Genomic DNA, 21101 nt, shown 5'->3' on the forward strand with positions numbered 1-21101 from the left:
TAACTTATTCCGTTAAAGATAAACAACACATTATTGGTGGTTCGGAAGAAGGACGAAAAATAACCTCAAAGATGCAGTGCAAAAACACGCAGCTAAGACAAACACCATCGTTTTTAGGTCAATTTTTTGAAATTTAAGTGTTATTGAACTCAGAATCACGAATCCTACAAGCGGCAAATTGGACTATACCATGACAAAGATCTATTGCAAGTGGTTGTTTTAACAGTAAAATTATTCACTATACATACTCCGGAGTCCCAAATATACACAGAATTATAAGTATGTGTGGCAAGCATGCATTCACTCTCACCTGTCATTCCGGCAACACTGCATCGTTTACGGCGCCGTCGCAACAGACCATATCCAAGACGCGAGTGCGGCAAAGCAACAACTCGTCCATTTGGTTGTCGGACATTCGAGCAGGTGGTGACGCATAATCTTTTAGCGGTTTCTTCCGAGTTGGCTGAAGTTTCAACTGGCCACAGTATGTTATTCACATTTTTTATTTCTCTTTAACATGCGCAGAAAAGTTTTTTTTTTTAACATCATAAATTACCATCTAAAAACTTCGTTTTGCTTGCTCAAGATTTTAATTTTTGAACATCCCGTCATCCTAATTGTTGTGCATTGAACAGACCTGAAAAATTACCATGTAAATTTTATTTCGTTATCGGTTTTTCAAGTTGACCGTGCATATTAAACGGTAACGCATGTAACGTATTTACTTTTTCTTGCGTGAAGGACAACAATCTACTCATCAAAAGTTTGGCAGCAAGGCATAATTAAAACGAGCCCAGAATAATAGCTGAAAGGATGTCCTCGTATCCAATCACCAAAGCTCCTACAACGGCGTTCTACATATCTGAAAGCAACACAATCTGGTATCAACTCAGTGATGTTTTCTACCCAGGTTTAAATATGGATTATGACTGTGCCTCAATGCTCTACGGATTTCCTTCTGTTGATGACAACAAAAATTGCAGTCAGAAATTTGATATCAGTCTCACAATTAGCCCGATTTTCCGTGGGCATGGTAAGAGGCTCATTTATATCACTTTGATATAAATGGGTATGCCTTGTCGCGCAAGATCTTAAAGAATCGAATAGTGAGAGTATCACACCAGATCTTGCGAACACGAACGGATCACTGATAAACACCAGTGAAACGGAACCTACGTGTTGGCCCCACGGCTTTAAACAAACGTCTTACCAGTGTTCAATATGGTCCGATCAGTAATGATTGTTTGACCTGATATAATTTTTCATACAATTTGTTTAATGAAGTTTTATATTTCAGGTCCGGTATTCTGTAGATTCAGAGGTGTTCCCGTATCCTAGACTGTAATGGGTCAAGGGTTAATAACTGTTCAATGTGTTACTAGGCAAGGTAAAGGTAGTAGTATTCGTCTCCCCAATGCTCTAGTAAGTGTGCATTTGCGGTTTATGAATTTCGAAGGCTTATTCTTAAATCAAGCATTTTACAAGAACTAGAGGCTCATTGGATCAGAATGCTTTTTGGACAGTTTCCTGTTAACAATAATTCTTTCTCGTTTCAACGCTTTTTGGTAGATTTGTCTATTGTTCGGTTAGACTTGAAATTCAATTAAGGTAGTCGAAGAAAGATGTTACGATTTTGAAAAACAATAATATAAAGGCAGTCCAGGAAGATAATATTGGGAATTAAAAATAGGAGTGTTATTTCTTTCAATCGAAACAGATTGAGGCAAGTTGCTCTGAGAAGATGTTCAGAGTTAGCGATGAGGCTTTAGAGGAACAGCATTGTCATTAGTATGGTCTTGTTTGGTCATTTATTAATTATTCTATTGTTCGTTTGACGTAGATTTTTTTGCAATTGCTGCAGTGATAAACACCTTTTAATAGAGATTCTGTTTTATGGTATCCAAGTTGTAAATATTATTACAGAGTAGCCACGCATTTGTTTTGAATCTCTTAAGACTTACTCATTTGTTAATATTTTTATACGCCAATCTATGCTAATCTCAAGAGAAAACTATCATGGGCTCAAAGTTTTTGAATCGAGTAAGGTTAGGTGACAGGTAGGGCCCAACATAACACTATTCACTGTGACAACAAACCTCAGCCCAACAAAGGCTACCATTTGTTGCTCACTTCACATGACACAATACTACTCACTGTGACAACAAAACTCGGCCCTATAAAGGCTACTATTTGTTGCTCACTTCACATGACACACCGTGACAACAAAACTCAGCGCTACAAAGGCTACTTTTTGTTGCTCACTTCACACGATATAATACTTTTCATTGTGACAACAAACCTCAGCCCTACAAAGGCTACTATTTGTTGCTCACTTCACATGACACAATACTACTCACTGTGACAAAAAAATTCAAACATTGCTCATTTCACGTGACACAATATTACTCACTGTGACAACAAAACTCAGTCCTACAAAGGCTACTATTTGTTGCTCACTTCACAGGACACAATACTAGGTCACTGTGACAACAAAATTCAAACATTGCTCATTTCACATGACACAATATTACTCACTGTGACAACAAAACTCAGCCCTACAAAGGCTACTATTTGTTGCTCACTTCAGACAACACAATACTACTTAATATCACGACGAATTCAGCAAACAAACCAAACCAAAGCTACTATTTGTTCACACTACCAAAGAAATCTGTAAAATTACATCACATATGATGTAAATAAAAAGAAGCATCATATATGACGGAATTTTCAGTGCAAGTTGGATATTACACGCCTGTAAAATTTGCAGACGTGTAAATTAAAAGTGATGTAATGTTTACACCACTGAATTAAAAGAACGTTCCAATTGGATTTTTTTTTGTTTACTTTCTAGTAATATGATTCAAAGAAGATCTCTCAATAAAAAAACAATCTTTTTGTACACACCAGATTACATTTATTTTAAACCTATTTTTTTACTATTTTTTCACATCACAACTCAGTACAAATAGTGTTTCTTTCAACAAACTTCTCTTTGGTAAAAGTTTATTGCTGGTCCCAACGTTTTTAACCCTTAGAAATTTGTTTAACCTCCACAATACCTGGCCCGACATTTGAAATTGCCTGCCACTTTTGCCACTTTTTTTTATCTGCCACTTTTGCCAACCATGGCTACGATCGTCACCATTTCCATCTGGCGGAGTCTTTCCCGGAACGGACTTTGCGAATCTGTTAGTATGAAAACAAATTGTTTGAAGCATATTTAGCTTTATCTAACCACTTATTCTAAAAACTTACCATTCCACAATGAACGCACAATCAAACAACACGGCAGCGCAAACATCCGACAGGTCAAAAAACTTACGACTTGCTTTCGTGTTTGTTTTTTTTTCATTTTCAGTGCTGTCAAGGATTCAACCATTTCTAAAATACAATAGAAAATCGTGTTCCGTGTCATGTAAGATTCAATTCTTCAATCTTCAGAGTTGTTAAGGATTCAGTTTTTGCAATTTTCTGTGACATGTAATTTTCTGTGACATGTAATATTTCGCACTACCAAACAATCTGTAGAATTACATCACATATGATGTAAATAAAAAGAAGCATCATATGTGACGGAAATTACAGTATGAAATCGCGTTCTATGTCATGTAATATTAAGGGTTTTCAATTTCAGTGCTTTTAAGGATTCAGATTTTTTTTCTGTGTTGCTCACTTCACATGACACAGTGTTACACATTTACACATTATACAACTGATATAAAATACCCTCGCTCGCAATATGGCTCATTGGCAAGCCCAGTCCTGGTTCGCCAGGGTTTGACTTGTCAGAGAGCAACCGGAGTTTAAATGAGACACATTCTTAATCCGCCCGGTGTATTGCGGTCTCCTCCCAATCCTACCCATTTCATTTACCTAGCTTTCCCCCGCGGTGAGTAATTTTGGCCTCAAAAGGGCCGTGTGATTTCTCATAAAGCTGCCGCATGAAAAAAAAAAAAAAAAAAAAAAAAAAAGGAAAAGACACAGTGTATATTGTGAAACCATTAATTAAAAATAAATTTTGGATTAAATAGTACAAGCAAACTTATTTCTTTTGAAGAAAAATCCTTTATTTTTAATTTAATAAATTCATTTATGTCAATCAGACAGAATTAATTATTTAAAAACGCAAAAAAAAATTGTTTTGGACCAAAACACTTTCGTACGTTTTACCCAAAATTTTTGCTATTTTGCTAAAAATTATGAATCACTTTCAAAAAGGGTCTATATTGTTTAAACAAAATCGATAAGTTCAAAATAAATCGATATTTTTTGTCGATATAATCTCAATTATATTTGTCCTTTTTCCCAACCAAAATTTTTATTATTTTTGATCGAAATATTATTGTTTCTACAAGATATTTTTCTGCGTGAATCTTTGAAACGATTTAAATTCATGAAAAAACAATGTATTTCACGGTTCGATTAAAAAATTTGGAAGCTGTAATAACCATAAATTTTATCGTTTTGAGTTTCCAAATGTATGGGAAAAAGTTGATTTTTTCATTGTTAAGTTGCTTAACAACCCCCTTTTTTCATGGTAAATTTAGCCAAAACCATAAATTTCACTGTGGAATACGATGATTTTGACAGTATATTCAAGGTTTGATGTACCATGATTCGCATAATGTCAACCATAAAATCCATGGTAGCGTGAAAATGAAATTCATTGTATTTTCATAATGTTTTTCTATTCGGGGTTTCTTCCAAAGTTTGTTTTGATTTGATTTGTTAGAAAGTTCTTACAAAAAGCGGGACAACCGATGGAGGATTTAACTCATCCCAACTTCCAACACTCCGGTCAACCAGCGCCGGTACCGTCAAACTTTGGTGCTACACAAATCTTTACCGGAACAGGGAACCGGAAGCGAAGGTTAGGAAGTTCAATAAAAAAATCTCAAATCAAAGGTTTTAAGTTTTTATCATTCGCAGGCTTCCGATTTTGAGTGGCATCTATAGATGACCGTATAGATGAACCACGATGAACTTCAAGCGATCCTACAGGAGAACACGGCCGAAAACGAATGCCTGAGCCGAGATGCAGCGGCAGAGTACTGTGACTGTGGATTAGTTTGAGCGGGAGATGCAACCGGGAAAATTAACAGCTGTACCGATTTCTAATCTCATCTTGGACGCTTCTTTGCCGATGTTCCAGTCGGACGTTTGTCCAGAATGCAGAACCAGCAAGGACCTATTGAATCAAGAGAAGGTTGGTTCTCTAATTGTGCATACTTGAGAAGAAATATATTTTTTTAAACTTTTGAGATCGTACACTCAGAAATAAATAAAATATCAAACAGTTATATTTTAGGTATTTTCACATATCTCCCTCTTTACGCACACGGATATTTCTCATGGTGTAATTACTGGGATATTTCTCACTGGGAAATATTTCTGCGAATAAAATTTATGCATTGAGAAATGTTATGGAACGACATCTGGTGGTCAGAAATAAAAGTTTGAGCCGTAAAGTAAAGGCAAACGCTTAAAGCAGAAATAAACAGAAAAACCAAACGAAAATCGTTTGATTTTTGTACATGTTCTATGGTCAATGTGCATAATTGACCATAGCATAAAAACATGTGCATTTCGCTGGTAATATTACTTGCTGCAATTGAGTCCATCCTTTTTAAATATGATTCAGTTAAATATTTAAAGAGAATGGAATCTGCATGCAGTCAAGTTGAAAGGCATTTAGCAACTGGAGAATCTAGCATGTGCTCATACCCGTTTAGTTGGGACTCAAACGCACAAAGCGTTTGTTTGAAGAAAATAATATATAATTTCTCGGTTATTAAATTTTATGCATTGGATCATTACACGCCAAGAAATTATTCGGATGCATAAATTTAAATATCTGAAATAGTTATTTTTTAATATTTCTGGATATTAATGACAGAGAAATATCGGAGTTATTGAAATATAATAATTTTCATATTTTTTTCATTTCTGAGTGTATATAAAAATTTCGAAAATCATGTGAAAATCATGTGTTTACGGTTCAGATTCCAAAATTCCAGATTCAATATCAGTATAGAAATTTTAGATTATAATTTTAAAGATATTTTTTATCATTTTCAATTTTAGATTACAGATTGTAGTTTTTATGATATTTTATGTCATTTTCAATTCCAGTGATACTTGTCGGCCCGAATAGCAGGAACCATAATATGCACATTCATTTTCAAATGAATTCGAAGGTGATCATGTACTTCATGGTAAAAAGTACATCCTAGCCTTTAGTACAAAAATTTAGACATCTCTAATTTTCCGTGTTGGGTTTTGACAGCTGCGGCAATTTTGTTTTCCTCGAAAAATTTTGGTCGGCACATTTTTCGATGGTTTTTTGGCACAAAGATATTTAACCATCAAGTGTTGATATGATCAAACCGGTGAGTAGTATCGAAGCATGAAAGAAAAAATCATTTTTATAATCTTATATTTATCATTTCCAGCGACATAATTCCTTCCCACAAGCCTGTGAAGAAATGGAAAGGAATCACTTGGCCGGAGTCCCCGTAATGCGTAATGCATTTCAGCTGGTGGTCGACGGAGTAGATAGCAGCATTCTGTATGTAATATATAAATGTGTTGGAATTTAAAATGTGAATGAATAAATTATAATGAAATAAATATTATATAAACGAAAACCGAAACACAACAATTATTTGAAAGATCACGAAATAACATTGCATTTAATCTTCCTTAAAACCATGAATATTAATTAAAAAACATTGAATTTCACGGTTTCCTTGAGGAAAACTGGAAGCTGAAATAACCATGAACTGTATATTTTTGTGTTCTGAACTGTATGGGAAAAAGTTTTTCATGGTTAAGTTGCTTAACAACCCCCTTTTTTCATGGTAATTTTGGTCTAAACCGTAAATTTCATTGCCGAAAACGATGAATTTGACAGTGCATTCAAGGTTTCTTGTACCATGATATTCATAGCGGTAACCATGAAATACATGGTAATGTGAAAATGAAATTCATGGTTTTTTCACAATGTTTTTCTATTCGGGGGGTTTGGTAATTAAATTTTTACAATATTATTATTTTTCTCAATCGGGAAGTAGGTTGAAAATATGAAAAAGTCGGAGCACGACGCGATACAATTTCGAATGTTTTCAAAAGCACAACGTCGACGCTGGAGAACGCTGCTGTTTAGAACAAGTTTTACGATTTAGTACAATGCTGTCACTGACGCGACGCACCATTGTGATGGCTCGAACGGAAAATGGTACCCTCAAAATGAAATGTCAACGCGACGCGGACGCGACGCGACGTCCGACGGGCTATTGTGCGGGCGCCCAGGCTTCCGAAAAGTACAGCTTTGCTATGACAGCCTTTTCCTTGTCGAACAAACTGTCTCGGTTTTCCTTGCCACTCGGTTTGCTGCTGTACCGTCGGTAACGAATCGAAACGCTTCGGCTACATCGCACACGTGCGAGAACCCAGGCTGTATCTGAACAATCGGCTCAAAGCATGCGTTGCCGAAAATGTTGTGCTTTAAGCTGTAGCGAACCCAACCGACAGTTTGGTTTTCATTCCTTCATGCCTCCTGTTTCGAAAATAATTTCATCCAACTGTCGGCTGCAGGGCGTGACAGTTTTGGGCAGGACTGTCACGGGTGACTGTCGTGCCCATACCGTACCCATGCCCGATCGTATGCGCTGCTGCTCGGGTCGAATAGATCTAACGAGCCATATATTCACACCGAGCAGCAGCATACGACCGAGGCGTAACGCGATGTGTGGTGCTGGTGCAGGTTAGGTGGAAAGGGGTGGGGAGGGTGATTGGGGTGATCACCACCCGCAGTAGCTTCAAGCAAAAGGAAAATGCGTCCGTTCGAAATTAACTCGGCCCGAGCGAATCTCGGCTACAGTCGGACGGAGTAAGTAGTACCCAACAAACCAATAAGCACTGATATAAGCCGCGTTAAAACAGTATAAAAGCATTTCAGTGTCAATTGACTGTTTAGAATTATTGCAAATGCCAATAAGCCCCGTGACACTTAAAAGTCAAATTGGCCCTGTCAAAGCTCAGTTCGTTTAATATCTGGCCATTAACCGGCTTACGTATGACATTTTCAATGAACGTAAACAACGTTGGGAAAAACTTCAAACAAAAAATAGAATGATCTCCAATAAAGTTTTCATGTTGCGGAGCGGAAGCGAATTTTACCGGCGCGGCGACGAATGGTGTTCGAAATAGAGGAGAGGACGAGAAACCGCAAAATCCACAACTCGCAGGACCACAGGATTTCTCTAGTATGTAGTGACCGGATGTCTTTTCAGTAGACATTTTATTTAAAATCCAACTTGATCTGGAAACGGAAACCTAAGTAGGACACACGCGTCTGTTCTCGCAAAATCTGTTTTTTTAACTGCCCCAAAATTCTCACTCTCCCAATCCGCTAACAAGGACGAATTCACACACACTCTTTTACTATACTGTGATGTTTTTACCTAACATAGTTCACGCCAACATAAACGTAGTATACTGTGATATTTAAACTGTCGTTCGCACTAATACTAATACATCCTACATCCGAAGACACGTTCACGCTTATCGAAACTGAGTCATCCTAGACATTTAACGATTCAGTTTTCTATAATTATTCCTGATCTCTACAGGCTGTTTGATGAAATGGCTGACTAGACAGCTTATCTGACCAATGCATTTTTATGGTGATACGCTTAGAACATAAGACAAGAAAGATTTTTATGAATTTACAAACAAAAAATTTAAAAAATCATACAAGGTTTTGATACATTTTGATGTAATATTTCGACTTTTAAAAATTATACGTAAAGAAGCTTAAAACAAAAACTAGGATGGTTTTTGTTTATTACTCAAATGAACTTAAGAAATAAAACATAATTCAGCTTTTGTGAAGGTTTAATCATAATAATATAGTGAAATAATAGAGTGTTTTTGTATGTCCTCATCATGTTTGTAAAATGCCTCCATCCTAAAATAACAGGTTAAACAGAATAAATAAATGATTTTTATCAATGAACCTTCAAACTATGCTCTGAATAACTTCTTAGGAGAAAATTGAAGATCTAAAAACAGATTTGATAAAGTTTTTCTCATGGATGAACTGCCTCCATACTATGGCAACCCTAACTTTTGTTTTATTCCATAAAATTATAATATACATAGATTTTTATAAAACTTCAGCTTTGTCGTACGGAAATTATTACTTTCTAGCAGTTTCAATGAAATTATACGGAAATATTGCCCAAAAAACAGAAATTTTGTTCAAAAAATTCACGCTCAACAGTTGGAAATCTGTAGCGTCTGTAGTACGGAGTATTAAAACTTAAAAGTATTTCCTAATCCTAATAGTACGGATATTTCTTAAAACTAGTAGTACGGGAGTGACTGATTATAATTATTCAAACCTCTAAAAGGTGAAACAGTGAGTACAAAACGAATCCGCTGAAGAAATTATTTGCTAAATGTAATCAAACACACATAGGTCACGTACGAGGAAATTAACCTACAAACTAGGTTCAGGACGATTTCGATCAGCTTTAATTATAGCCAAACAACTGTATTGTAAATCGTAAGTAGTAAACCGATATTCTAAATTAGTCAGCCTAACAATTATGTTCTTAAAACTAAGGTTCCGGACGGAAATTAAAAAGCGATTGTCATTCGCCGATCCGAACAAGTGTGAGCAAGTGTGAGAGCCCGAGTAGAAGAAAACTAAATGTAAGTTTTCAGCTAACAATTGTTTAGGACTCTAAATTAATAAAATGTGAAATATTTTAGCTTCAAGCTGCTACAATCGAGAAAGGCTGCTTTGAGGATTCTTTTCTTATCCGAACACTTGAAGATTTACAATCTTCCGGACATAACCTCAAGATGTCGGATCCGGCGAATGATACGATCAGGAATGTGGAGAAATCGGTCAACAATCGCAACTGCATGTATTGCGAGGAAGTTGATAGTGAAGATGACATGGTCCAATGCGACATGTGTAGCTTTTGGAGCCACTATCAATGTGCGGGAGTTACCGAGGCAGTGAAGAGTGTGCCATGGAACTGCACGAAATGCAGTAATTTATTGCACGTTCCCAAAATAAGGAAACCAGTTAAAAAGAACGTTTCCAAACGGACGGGAAGTGCCAAAAGCGATGTCGGAACGGAGCTTCGAGAAGGTCGGCCATCGATTCAAGAATCTCTGAGCCTTCTCGAACAAGAATCGGCTGCAATCGAGCAGCAACTGCAGGAGGAAAAAATGCTGCACGACAGACGCTTGGAATTGGAGAGATCGGTGAACGAGAAAAGGCGTGCACTACAACAAAAGATGCAGGAGGAGAAACTTCGCCAGGAGAAGCTGCAACTGGAACAGCAGTTGGCGGACCACAAGGACTTCTTGATCCGGCAGAAGCAGATGCGCGACCAGTTCCGGAAAATGAAAGCCGATCTGAGTCAGGAGTTTGAGAGCGAAGAAGAAGACAGCGATCCGGATGTTGGTTCCACGAAGACGAAGGCGTGGGTAGAGACGCAAGAAGATCCCCGCGGAGCTTACCCCAAGAAGCCGGCAGCAGCGCCAAGGAGTTTCCCTCTCACTGTGCGTAACGCGTTGGTGGAACGGCATGGCGAGACAGATTCGGAACAGAGCGGGATTGGACGCCAACGCAAACACGAACCATTGGCGACGTCATCGAAAGGCGAGGCTCAAGCGGAGAAGAAGAAGAATGTGGACACCGACCATCGTTTCAAAGAGCTGTTGGAGCACTATTTGAAGGCAAATGGATCGCAACAGGAGCCGGAAGCATCCGAACCGGAAGAGTGTGAGCTGGAAAAGCTTGAACAGGCTTTGATTAGGAAGTTGTTAGAACGTAACACGTTAGGACGAGCTTGTAGTGTTAGTTCAGGGCCGACTAAAGAACAGTTGGCTGCACGACAAGCTGCGTCCAAACATCTTCCTACTTTTCGAGGCGAGCCAGAGGTGTGGCCCCAATTCATCAGCTGCTTCGAATACACCACGGAGGCGTGTGGGTACACCAATACCGACAATTTGAAGAGACTTCAAGACAGCCTTCAAGGACTAGCCAAGGAAGCAGTACAAAGCCGATTGCTCATGCCTGAGTCGGTGCCTGAGGTCATCGAAGATCTGCGTCAACTGTTCGGTAATCCGGAAAAGCTGTTGAAGTCACTGATGGCGAAAGTGCGGAAGGTACAAGCCCCTCGAGTGGACAAATTAGAGTCGTTCCTGTACTTCGGGATCACGGTAAAGCAGTTGTGTGATCACCTTGTTGCGGCCAAGCTACACGACCACTTGAGCAACCCCATGCTGGTAGCGGAACTCGTCGATAAGCTGCCATCCGATTATCAATTGGATTGGGTACGCTTTAAGAGAGGTAGGACTGATCTTCCTCTTCGTATGTTTGCTGATTTCATGAAGGGAATCGTGTCGGAAGTTTCTGAGGTGGCTGACTTCAACGGGGAGCAGAACACTGCGGTTGCGGAAGGACGGCGAATGTTCAAAAGGAAGGAGCGCGTGAATACCCACGACACTAAAGTGTTTCCGGTCGTGCAGAATACGATGCCGGCGAGAACGAGAAAACCCTGCCCGATGTGCAATCGCACAGACCACAAACTAAGGTTCTGTGACGATTTTTCGTCGATGTCATTACCGGATCGTCAAAGGTTGGTCGATAGACTCAAGCTGTGCAACATTTGTCTGTGTGACCATGGGAAGATGAAGTGCACTTTCAAAGTACGGTGCGAGATACGGAGCTGCAAAGGAAACCACCACACGCTGCTGCACAGGCACGAGGAAGCAGTTAACGTTACCGTGGCGGAATGCAACCCACATTATAATGTCGATCGGTCAGTAATCTTCCGAATGATACCGATTACTTTGCATCATGGTGGAAAGGCGGTTCAAACCTTGGCGTTCCTGGACGAAGGAGCTTCAACAACACTTGTTGAGAGCTCTCTAGCAGAATCGTTGGGCGTCGAGGGAACTCCGGAACCCCTGGTCATCGTGTGGACAGGAAATGTTAAGCGGAATGAAGATAGTTCGAGGAAAATCGACCTGCTGGTATCTGCCGTGGATTCTCGTAGAAAGTTCATGATGTCGTCTGCCCACACTGTCGGAGAATTGAAGCTGCCTCTACATAAGGCCTGTTACAGAAGCATCGTAGATAAATATCACCACTTAGATGGAGTTCCTTTGTCGAGTACCAAAATGGAAGTTCCCAGAGTTCTTATAGGCCTCGACAACCTACATCTATTCGCCCCTCTGGAGTCCAAGGTTGGTGCCCCTGGAGAACCGATAGCCGTACGTTCAGCGCTGGGTTGGGCAATTTACGGTCCTGATTCGAAACTTGAGCAGCAGCAGTATCACTATTTGAACCATCATCTTGTTCAAAGCTTGAACAATCGTCAGCTTCACGATCTGATGGCGGAGCAGTACGCTCAGGAAGAGCTTCATGTAGCACAAGGCAACCCCATAGAATCGGAGGAAATCCGGAGAGCCCGTGAGACCCTTGAATCGACAACTGTCCGAGTAGGAGACCGCTTCGAAACGGGGCTACTTTGGAAGCAGGAGCCTGTTTTTCCAGATAGCTATCCGATGGCGCTGAACCGACTGAAGAGCCTGGAACGACGTTTTCAACGAGAGCCGCATATGAAGCAGAACGTGAACCAGCAGATTGAATACTACCTGACCAAAGGTTACTGTCATAAGGCCACGGCAGAAGAGCTGAAGAGTACCAATCCTTCTTCCGTGTGGTATCTTCCTCTTAATGTCGTGCTGAATCCTAAGAAACCGCATAAGGTACGTTTGGTGTGGGACGCGGCGGCCAAATCGCAGGGTGTTTCTCTCAATTCGTATCTGCTCAAAGGCCCCGATCTATTGGCATCACTTCCGGCGGTCATCAGCAAGTTTCGAGAGCGACGAGTTGCAGTGGGAGGTGACATCAAAGAGATGTACCATCAGCTCAGGATTAGAGACGCAGACAAGCAGGCGCAAAGGTTTCTTTTCCGGTTCCCGGAAGACGATCATCCTACCGTTTTCGTCATGGACGTGGCCACCTTCGGCGCTGCCAGTTCTCCATGCTCGGCGCAATACGTCAAGAACCTGAATGCCCAGCAGTTTTCCACTCGTTATCCAGCAGCAGCACAGGCCATCGTTCACCGCCATTATGTCGATGACTACTACGACAGCTTCGACACCGAAGAGGAAGCCATCGAGCGAACCAGGGAGGTACGTTGGATCCACTCGAAAGGTGGATTCGAGATCACCAACTGGACGTCTAATTCTACAGCTGTTCTTCGAAGTTTGGGAGTGGGTGGTGGCTCCAGAGAGTCAATCCATTTGAACCAAGACAAGGTGACGGATTACGAACGAGTTCTCGGCATCATGTGGGACACACAGAACGACGTGTTTTCCTTTGCGGTACCCACAAACGCAGCAGCTACAGAGGCAGAACCACCAAAGAAAAGGGGAGTCCTGAGCACGGTCATGTCGCTGTTCGATCCAATCGGCCTGTTAGCTCCATTTACGGTGTTAGGAAAGATGCTCATGCAAGACCTGTGGCGAGCGGGTTGCGACTGGGACCAGCGAATCGACGGAGAGTGCCTGGATAAGTGGCGACAGTGGGTCGCAATGTTTTCTCTGGTCGAGGGTGTTCGGATTCCAAGATGCAACTTTGGATCGACACCTTCTGACCGATTTGGCCAAATACAGCTACATATCTTCAGTGATGCCGGGGAGAATGCGTACGGAAGTGTTGCGTATCTACGGATTTGTGTGGACAATAATGTTAAATGTTCGTTGGTGATGGCTCGATCGAAAGTAGCACCGATAAAACTTCTTTCCATTCCACGGCTTGAACTGAAAGCAGCAGTCTTGGGAGCGCACCTGAGTCACACCGTTAAGAACAACCATTCCCTTCCTATTCATCAAATCTTCTACTGGAGTGATTCTCGTACCGTTCTCTCCTGGATTCAATCCGACCAACGTCGTTATCAGCCGTTCGTCGGCTTTCGAATCGGAGAAATTCTGAGCCTCTCCAAGCTGACAGACTGGCGCTACGTTCCGACCAAGCTAAATGTAGCAGATTCGCTCACCAAATGGGGTCGTCTTCCGGATCTTTCGAGCGAAGGTTCATGGTTTCGTGGCCCGGAGTTCCTGTACCAGCAGCCGTCGGAATGGCCTCAACAGAATCTTCCCGCTGCAAATACACGAACGGAAATCAAGGCAATACACCTTTTTCACGGTGTTGAGCTTCCAAGTTGCTTTATCGACGTGACTAGATTTTCGAAGTGGAATGTTGCAGTTCGCACCGTGGCATGCATTTTCCGATTCATCTCCAACTGCCGGCGCCGAGCCGCTGGCAAATCCATCGAAGCAGTCCTTTCGACTCCAAAGCTTAAAAAGCTCATCAAGGTTGAAATTCCCTTTGTAGTGGTTCCGTTGCGGCAAGACGAGCATCGATGTGCCGAAAATACTCTCTTCAGGTTGGCTCAGAGCGAGTCGTACAGCGACGAAATCAAGATATTGAAGAAGAATGCAGAATTACCTTTTCAAAATTGGTTTCCACTAGAAAAGTCCAGCCCTCTCTACAAGCTTGTGCCCTTGATCGACGCCGATGGTGTGTTGAGGATGGAAGGTCGTTCTGAAAAGGCAGAGTTCCTCCCTTTCGATCTTCGCTTTCCAATAATTCTACCAAGATCTCACTACGTTACGGATCTTTTAATTCAACAATACCATGAAAGGTTTGGGCATGGATTTCGAGAGACGGTGAAGAATGAAATCAAGCAACGTTTTCTGATTAGCGGTCTTACCAATTCGATAAGACGAACCGAACGAAGCTGCGTGTGGTGTAAGGTCCGAAAATGTCTGCCGAAGAATCCACGAATGGCTGCACTTCCTGTACAAAGATTAACTCCATTTAAACGTCCATTTAACTTCGTGGGCATTGATTACCTGGGTCCTGTTGAAGTCGTCGTCGGCCGCCGCAGAGAAAAACGCTGGGTTGCGGTGTTCACGTGCATGGTTGTTAGAGCGGTGCATTTGGAAGTTGTCCACAGTCTTACCGCGCAATCATGCATCATGGCGATCCGCCGTTTCATCAGCCGCCGAGGTCCAGCCTCCGAATACTTCACAGACAACGGGACGAACTTCCGAGGTGCGAGTAAGGAGATAATCCAACGGGTACGAGAAATTGATGCTGTTTGTGCCGATGAATTTACGACTGCTATCACGAGTTGGCACTTCATCCCACCTGGAACACCCCACATGGGAGGGGCGTGGGAAAGGATGGTGCGCTCGGTGAAGCAAGTCATGGCCACTTTGGACGACGGGCGTCGATTGAACGACGAAATCCTCCTGACTACGCTTGCTGAAACTGAGGACATGATCAACAGCCGGCCCCTAACTCTTGTAACCACGGACTCGAGAATGGGTGCACTTTGTCCAAATGTCTTCCTGCGAGGTTCAGATCCCAACGAGCCGCATGAAGTCATTCTACCTACGCATCCTGCAGAAGCACTTCGGGATGCTTACAAGAGATCGCAGCAGCTGTCCGACGAGTTATGGAAGCGATGGATAAGAGAGTACGTGCCGACAGTCAACCAACGGTCCAAGTGGTTCTCCGAAACAAATCCTCTAAAGAAAGGAGACCTCGTATACGTGGTCGAAGGCAGTCGACGCAAAGCATGGGTTCGAGGAATCATCGAGGAGCCGATCGTTTCTGGAGACGGGAGGGTCCGTCAAGCTTTGGTACGCACAGCTGGTGGTGTTTTTCGACGTGGAACGGCGAATCTGGCGGTACTAGAGATTGCTGACAGAGTCCAGACGGTGGGTCCAGAGAGTGCCGCTCATCAAGCAAATTCTGATACTGGTGGTAACGCTGATCCGGTGGCCCCAGAGAGTGAATCCGGACCAGGTTTACGGGTGGGGGACTGTTGAGCGTGTAAAAACTGCGCGACTCGGCAGCCCTTGTCAGAAAGTGTGCGCGAGATAGGCCATCACGAAAGGGGGAAAAAACATAAACAAAAACAGGCGGGAGATAGTTGGAAATCTGTAGCGTCTGTAGTACGGAGTATTAAAACTTAAAAGTATTTCCTAATCCTAATAGTACGGATATTTCTTAAAACTAGTAGTACGGGAGTGACTGATTATAATTATTCAAACCTCTAAAAGGTGAAACAGTGAGTACAAAACGAATCCGCTGAAGAAATTATTTGCTAAATGTAATCAAACACACATAGGTCACGTACGAGGAAATTAACCTACAAACTAGGTTCAGGACGATTTCGATCAGCTTTAATTATAGCCAAACAACTGTATTGTAAATCGTAAGTAGTAAACCGATATTCTAAATTAGTCAGCCTAACAATTATGTTCTTAAAACTAAGGTTCCGGACGGAAATTAAAAAGCGATTGTCATTCGCCGATCCGAACAAGTGTGAGCAAGTGTGAGAGCCCGAGTAGAAGAAAACTAAATGTAAGTTTTCAGCTAACAATTGTTTAGGACTCTAAATTAATAAAATGTGAAATATTTTAGCTTCAAGCTGCTACAATCGAGAAAGGCTGCTTTGAGGATTCTTTTCTTATCCGAACAGGCGCATTTAGCCCGCATGGTTTGAAGTTCGGCATTTTAGACAACACTTATAATAAAATCGTTTTCTTGGAAACAGAAGAAAATTTTTACATAAAAATTACTCCAATGTATAGAAAACAGATGCATGCACACGTGTATATAGTTTTTGTACACATGTTCGATGTGATATTTGATTAAATCAGTGTTCTGCTTAAGGGGGGGGGGGGGGGGGGTAGGGTCTAACATTTTCAAAAAATCGATTTTTTTATTTTTTTATTTTCTTATTGTAAAACATTTCAAGAATGTTGTGTCAAATTTTCAAGTCAATTGAAGCAAAACTGTAGAAGTTATAGGCCTTTATCTCCTCCTATCTAATACTGCAAGAAAGCAAGAGCAGAAACTTCAAACGCGTTTTTCTCGAAAGCACATTTTAAAAGTCCGTGGACATCGTCATTTGAAAACTACTTATCCGATTCTTTTCAAATTTGGAACATATTTTCTATATATAAAATACCAGACCCCAACGTTTTTATTTTTTGATTTTTTTCATTTTGGGGAGATTTTACAGGTGAAAAATGGCGGATTTTTAAGTGAAAAATCGTAGTTTTTACTTCAAACAGCCACAAAAATTTCATAAAAATATTTTTAAGTTAAATAAAAACGTTGGGGTCCAGAAAAACATCTATTAAAAATATTTTGCTCTGATTTTTTGACTTCAGATGATTCTGTGCTGAGATACAGTGTCCACCGCAAATCCTGTTTTCTAAAAGGCATCCTCGAAAATGCTTCGTCACCGGCTCATTTTTCAATATTTTTCCACGAAAAAATTACTAAATGTTCTTTTAACAATGCTTTGTATAATGCAAAAAAATTGAATACATTTGTTTGAACGATAGCTCCAGAAAAAAATCGTGAAAATGGTGTTTTTTTATACCCGTTAGACCCTACCCCCCCCCCTTAATAGGCGCATATAGCCCGCTCCTCCACGATTGTTTACTTATTCTCGCAGAAGCTTTACTAAAGAAGTTTTAAACTGGAATGTATAAAAAAAGTCTATGAAACTTTTTTTCAATAAAGATAAGCAATTCGAGCAATCAGACATTCGCAGAAGTCTTATATGAAATTTTAAAATTTAATATAGAATGAGCACGCAGGACGTAATGAACACCTTCATTCAAATATATCAGCTAGCATAGTGTATAGAAATACACGAGACAATACTAAAAAACAAAATGACATTTATTTCATCCCTGTTGAGATTTTTCTCATCATAGCAACCGACAGGACAAATAACAACTTTTTTCCGGGATTTTAAGCGTCTACGGCCTATTTGATCCCCTCCCAAATCAATGTGGTGGAAAGAAGGTGATGAAGAAACACACACACTAATACAGAACTCGTTATTCAAGAAGTAAAAAGGTAAACAAAGCCTACGTCACTTGCCAGAATGTTTATGTATCCTAGGCGAGAATTGTAAACAGCAGTTGGCAATGATTTTTTTCTCTATAGTTTTCGCTGTTGGTTGTTTGTTTGGAAATGCAACTGACGTCACAAATTGTCATGGTTTCAATGTTTACAAAAAAAAACTTTTACTAACACTTAGCACGGAATTTCCATCGCCACCTGAGATGTGTATACAGGTTGCTCCAAAATAACAACATAGGTGGGTACAAATAATTAATAAACAATCACCATGGAGATGGTTTTTGTTTTTAAGACAGTTAGGCCGATGACATAGTGAGTGCGATGCGATGCGAATTGGCGGAAAATTTACGGACGCAGCCTATGCGAACTCGAGCGGCGGAACAAATTGACATCTCCTTCGCCGCGTTGAGTATGTCAGGCTTAAGCGATTCACATACATTTTCATCAAATGTGGTTCACCGCATTGAATCGCATTCACCGCATCGCATCACATCGTATTCACTATGTCATCGGCCTTAGGTGAAGAGCAATAAAGTATTCCTAGTTCTACCACCAGCCAGAACAAGTCTCTCCACTGCCCAAAGTGCTTCAAACAACAGGTTATGGGCCCAGCACAGGTGGAAAGGAGGAGAAAGCGGAATCAACAGTGGCAAGAAGTGCCAGCGCCGATGGAAGGACAACGAGCCGAAGCCCGGGAGGACAACAAACCAGGAGCCATTGAGAGGTCATCGAGACAGGAACCAGAGCCACTGGAAGGTCGTCGTTTGAAGGTGCCATATCGAGGTCGTTGAGCCGGAGACCATGGAAGGATGTCGGACGAGGAGCCAACTGGAAGATCATCGAATCGGGATGCCAGGTGGAGGTCGACAAGCCAGGAAACACGGGAGGTCGTCGGAAAGGTGCCATGGAAGGTCGTTTGGTCGGATCCTTGGAAGGTCGGCGAGTCAGGAACCAGGTGTTGGCCATCGGACCAGAAGTCACTGGAGGCCTTACAAGCGGGTTACCACGGAAGGTCGTCAAGCCAGTGCCATGGAAGGTCGTCGAACTGGAAAGCCAAGTGAAGGTCATCGAGTTGGACCACTAGAAGCGTCAGGCCTGGGGAAAGGCGTCGAGGTGGAAGGGAAGCTTCGAGCCGCAGGAAGAGCGCCGAGATCAGGGCCATGGAAGGTCGTCGAGCCAGAGCCACTGGGAGGTCGTCGGACCGGAAACCACTGGGGATCGTCGTGCCAGATCCCGGTGGAGGTGTCCGAACTGGTGCCATGGAAGGTCATCGAGTTGCAACAGGGGCGAGAACGTGTTCCGGTGCGAGCGTTGAAGAGTAGTAGCCCCATCTTCAGGAGGAGCCGCCGAAAGTGGTAAGGAGACTGCGAATGTGTATGTTGAGGAGGAGTGTTGAGATTTGTCTCATCGTAACAATCGATGGAACAAACAACAACATACACATAATTCATGAACAATTACCAAACTAAACTATGGAGATGGTTTTTGTATAAAAAACAGTTCGGTGAAGTGCAATAAAGTATGGACCTATTCTGTATAATAAATACATCGCTGACATCCCATCGCTCCCTGGTGGTGGCGTGTTGTCTTAATTCGCGGACGATACAGCTATAATGTACAAAGGTCGAATCACCCGCACTCTGACAAACAGTCTCCAAGAAAGCCTTGACACTCTGACAGAATACTATAAAAGTTGGAAAATTGTCATAAATCCTACTAAGACTCAAACCATCATGTTTCCGCATTCGAGATTTCGCTGTAGACACCCGAGTCTTTAGATTATGGGCTCCACTTCAAGAGACGGCATTCCGCAGCTGGTTGGCCCCAATTATGAAAATTGGAAGTTCCGCGTGAAGCTGTTTCTGGATGGAGCAGCGCGGACGAAGTGGCGCCACGCAGAACGGATAGCAAAATCTCTGTTGGTTTCGTTCGTGAAGGTCCGATGAATGCCTGGGCATAGTACGGGAGAAACGTTTTCCACGAAGTCGGTAATTAGTCAAACGTTACTCCGGAAGCGGTTGGATCGGCTTCGGATAAAGGAAGAATCATCGATAAGGGCGCATTTCCGAGCGATCGACGATTTGATCCGTCAATTGAAATCTGCTGGCGGAAAGCTGGAGGTCAGCAATCTGATTTCACAACTGTTTTTGACACTATCAGATAGCTTCGATCCGCAGGTGACGGCCTTTGAAAATTTGAACGAAAAGAATCTTTCGCTGGAAGTGATCAAGCAACGACTGTCAAGCAACGAAAGAAGTTCCAGGACTGTCCAAACTGTACCGCTGTGGAAAGTTTGGACATACCCAAAGGCCAAGGCGGAAGATCGGAAAACTATTTCTTTCAAGGCCAGTCCAAGTAAATCTAGTGGTGAATAATCTGAACCACCTAGAATCGATCCGAAGATTGAAAAACCGTTCGTGATTGAAGTCGCCTAGAAAGGAGTGATATTTGTTGGTCATTATGAAGGTGACATCAGAGGTTATAGGGGATCCGGCGTCAAGTTCATGGTGAGGAACGTATTTTTCGGAATTGAAAGGATCTCACGGTCGGGACAAGGCTATTCTCAGCATCGTAAATGGGATAGTTGATGAAGCACTGAAGGGAAACTTGTGAGAACTGCATCTCCATTTAGATTCTGGAACGTCAACTCTAAACCGCTGCCTGCGGAATATCATCCGCGCTTGGTGGCCTGGCAACTGGATCTCTATATCGCCGGTGTCATCAAAGGGCGCTAGAAATCGAGATTCGGGAACGTAGGTGGAGATGGATTGAGCACACGCTGCGAAAAGATGATAACGAGAAGGATATCGAAGAGGCATAACCAGAAACTCGAAGCGGTCATGCCCAATCGCCGAAATATGGACTGTCTGCAGGTCTTTTTCCACGACCCTATGCACAAGAGAATCGGCGCGGTAACATTGAGTAAAGAAGTATGTAACGTCTATTCTATACGGAATCCAAGGCTTACTAAAACCAGGGCTGTTTCGGAAAGTGCTTTTTTGGTAAACCCTGTGCGGCAAGAGGAATATGAAAGTCCCGTAGCTGTAAATGATGGATCGTCGACTGGTTCCGAGAATAATCCTGACACGCTCCCTTCGCA

The 21101-nt window shown here is 41.9% G+C and overlaps 1 protein-coding gene and 1 long non-coding RNA gene across 2 annotated transcripts; one reads left to right on the forward strand and one right to left on the reverse strand.

The window, feature by feature from the left end:
- Window positions 1-2894: 2894 nt before the first annotated feature.
- Window positions 2895-3561, reverse strand: LOC129758788 (uncharacterized). The gene is made up of 2 exons (XR_008740066.1): window positions 3259-3561; window positions 2895-3189 (listed from the first exon to the last, which is right to left on the reverse strand). It is a non-coding gene; the product is annotated as an uncharacterized LOC129758788 (long non-coding RNA).
- A 6315-nt stretch (window positions 3562-9876) lies between these two features.
- On the forward strand, window positions 9877-15942 carry LOC129752455 (uncharacterized). The gene has a single exon (XM_055748233.1). It carries the CDS (start codon window positions 9877-9879, stop codon window positions 15940-15942), a length of 6066 nt encoding a protein of 2021 aa, XP_055604208.1.
- Window positions 15943-21101: the final 5159 nt, after the last annotated feature.

This window comes from Uranotaenia lowii, chromosome 3 (genome assembly GCF_029784155.1).
Source record: "Uranotaenia lowii strain MFRU-FL chromosome 3, ASM2978415v1, whole genome shotgun sequence".
NCBI lineage: Eukaryota > Metazoa > Arthropoda > Insecta > Diptera > Culicidae > Uranotaenia > Uranotaenia lowii.

Coding starts and splice junctions, on each gene's coding strand:
- LOC129752455 (XM_055748233.1), top strand. CDS start 9,877: ATGTCGGATCCGGCGAATGATACGATCAGGAATGTGGAGAAATCGGTC.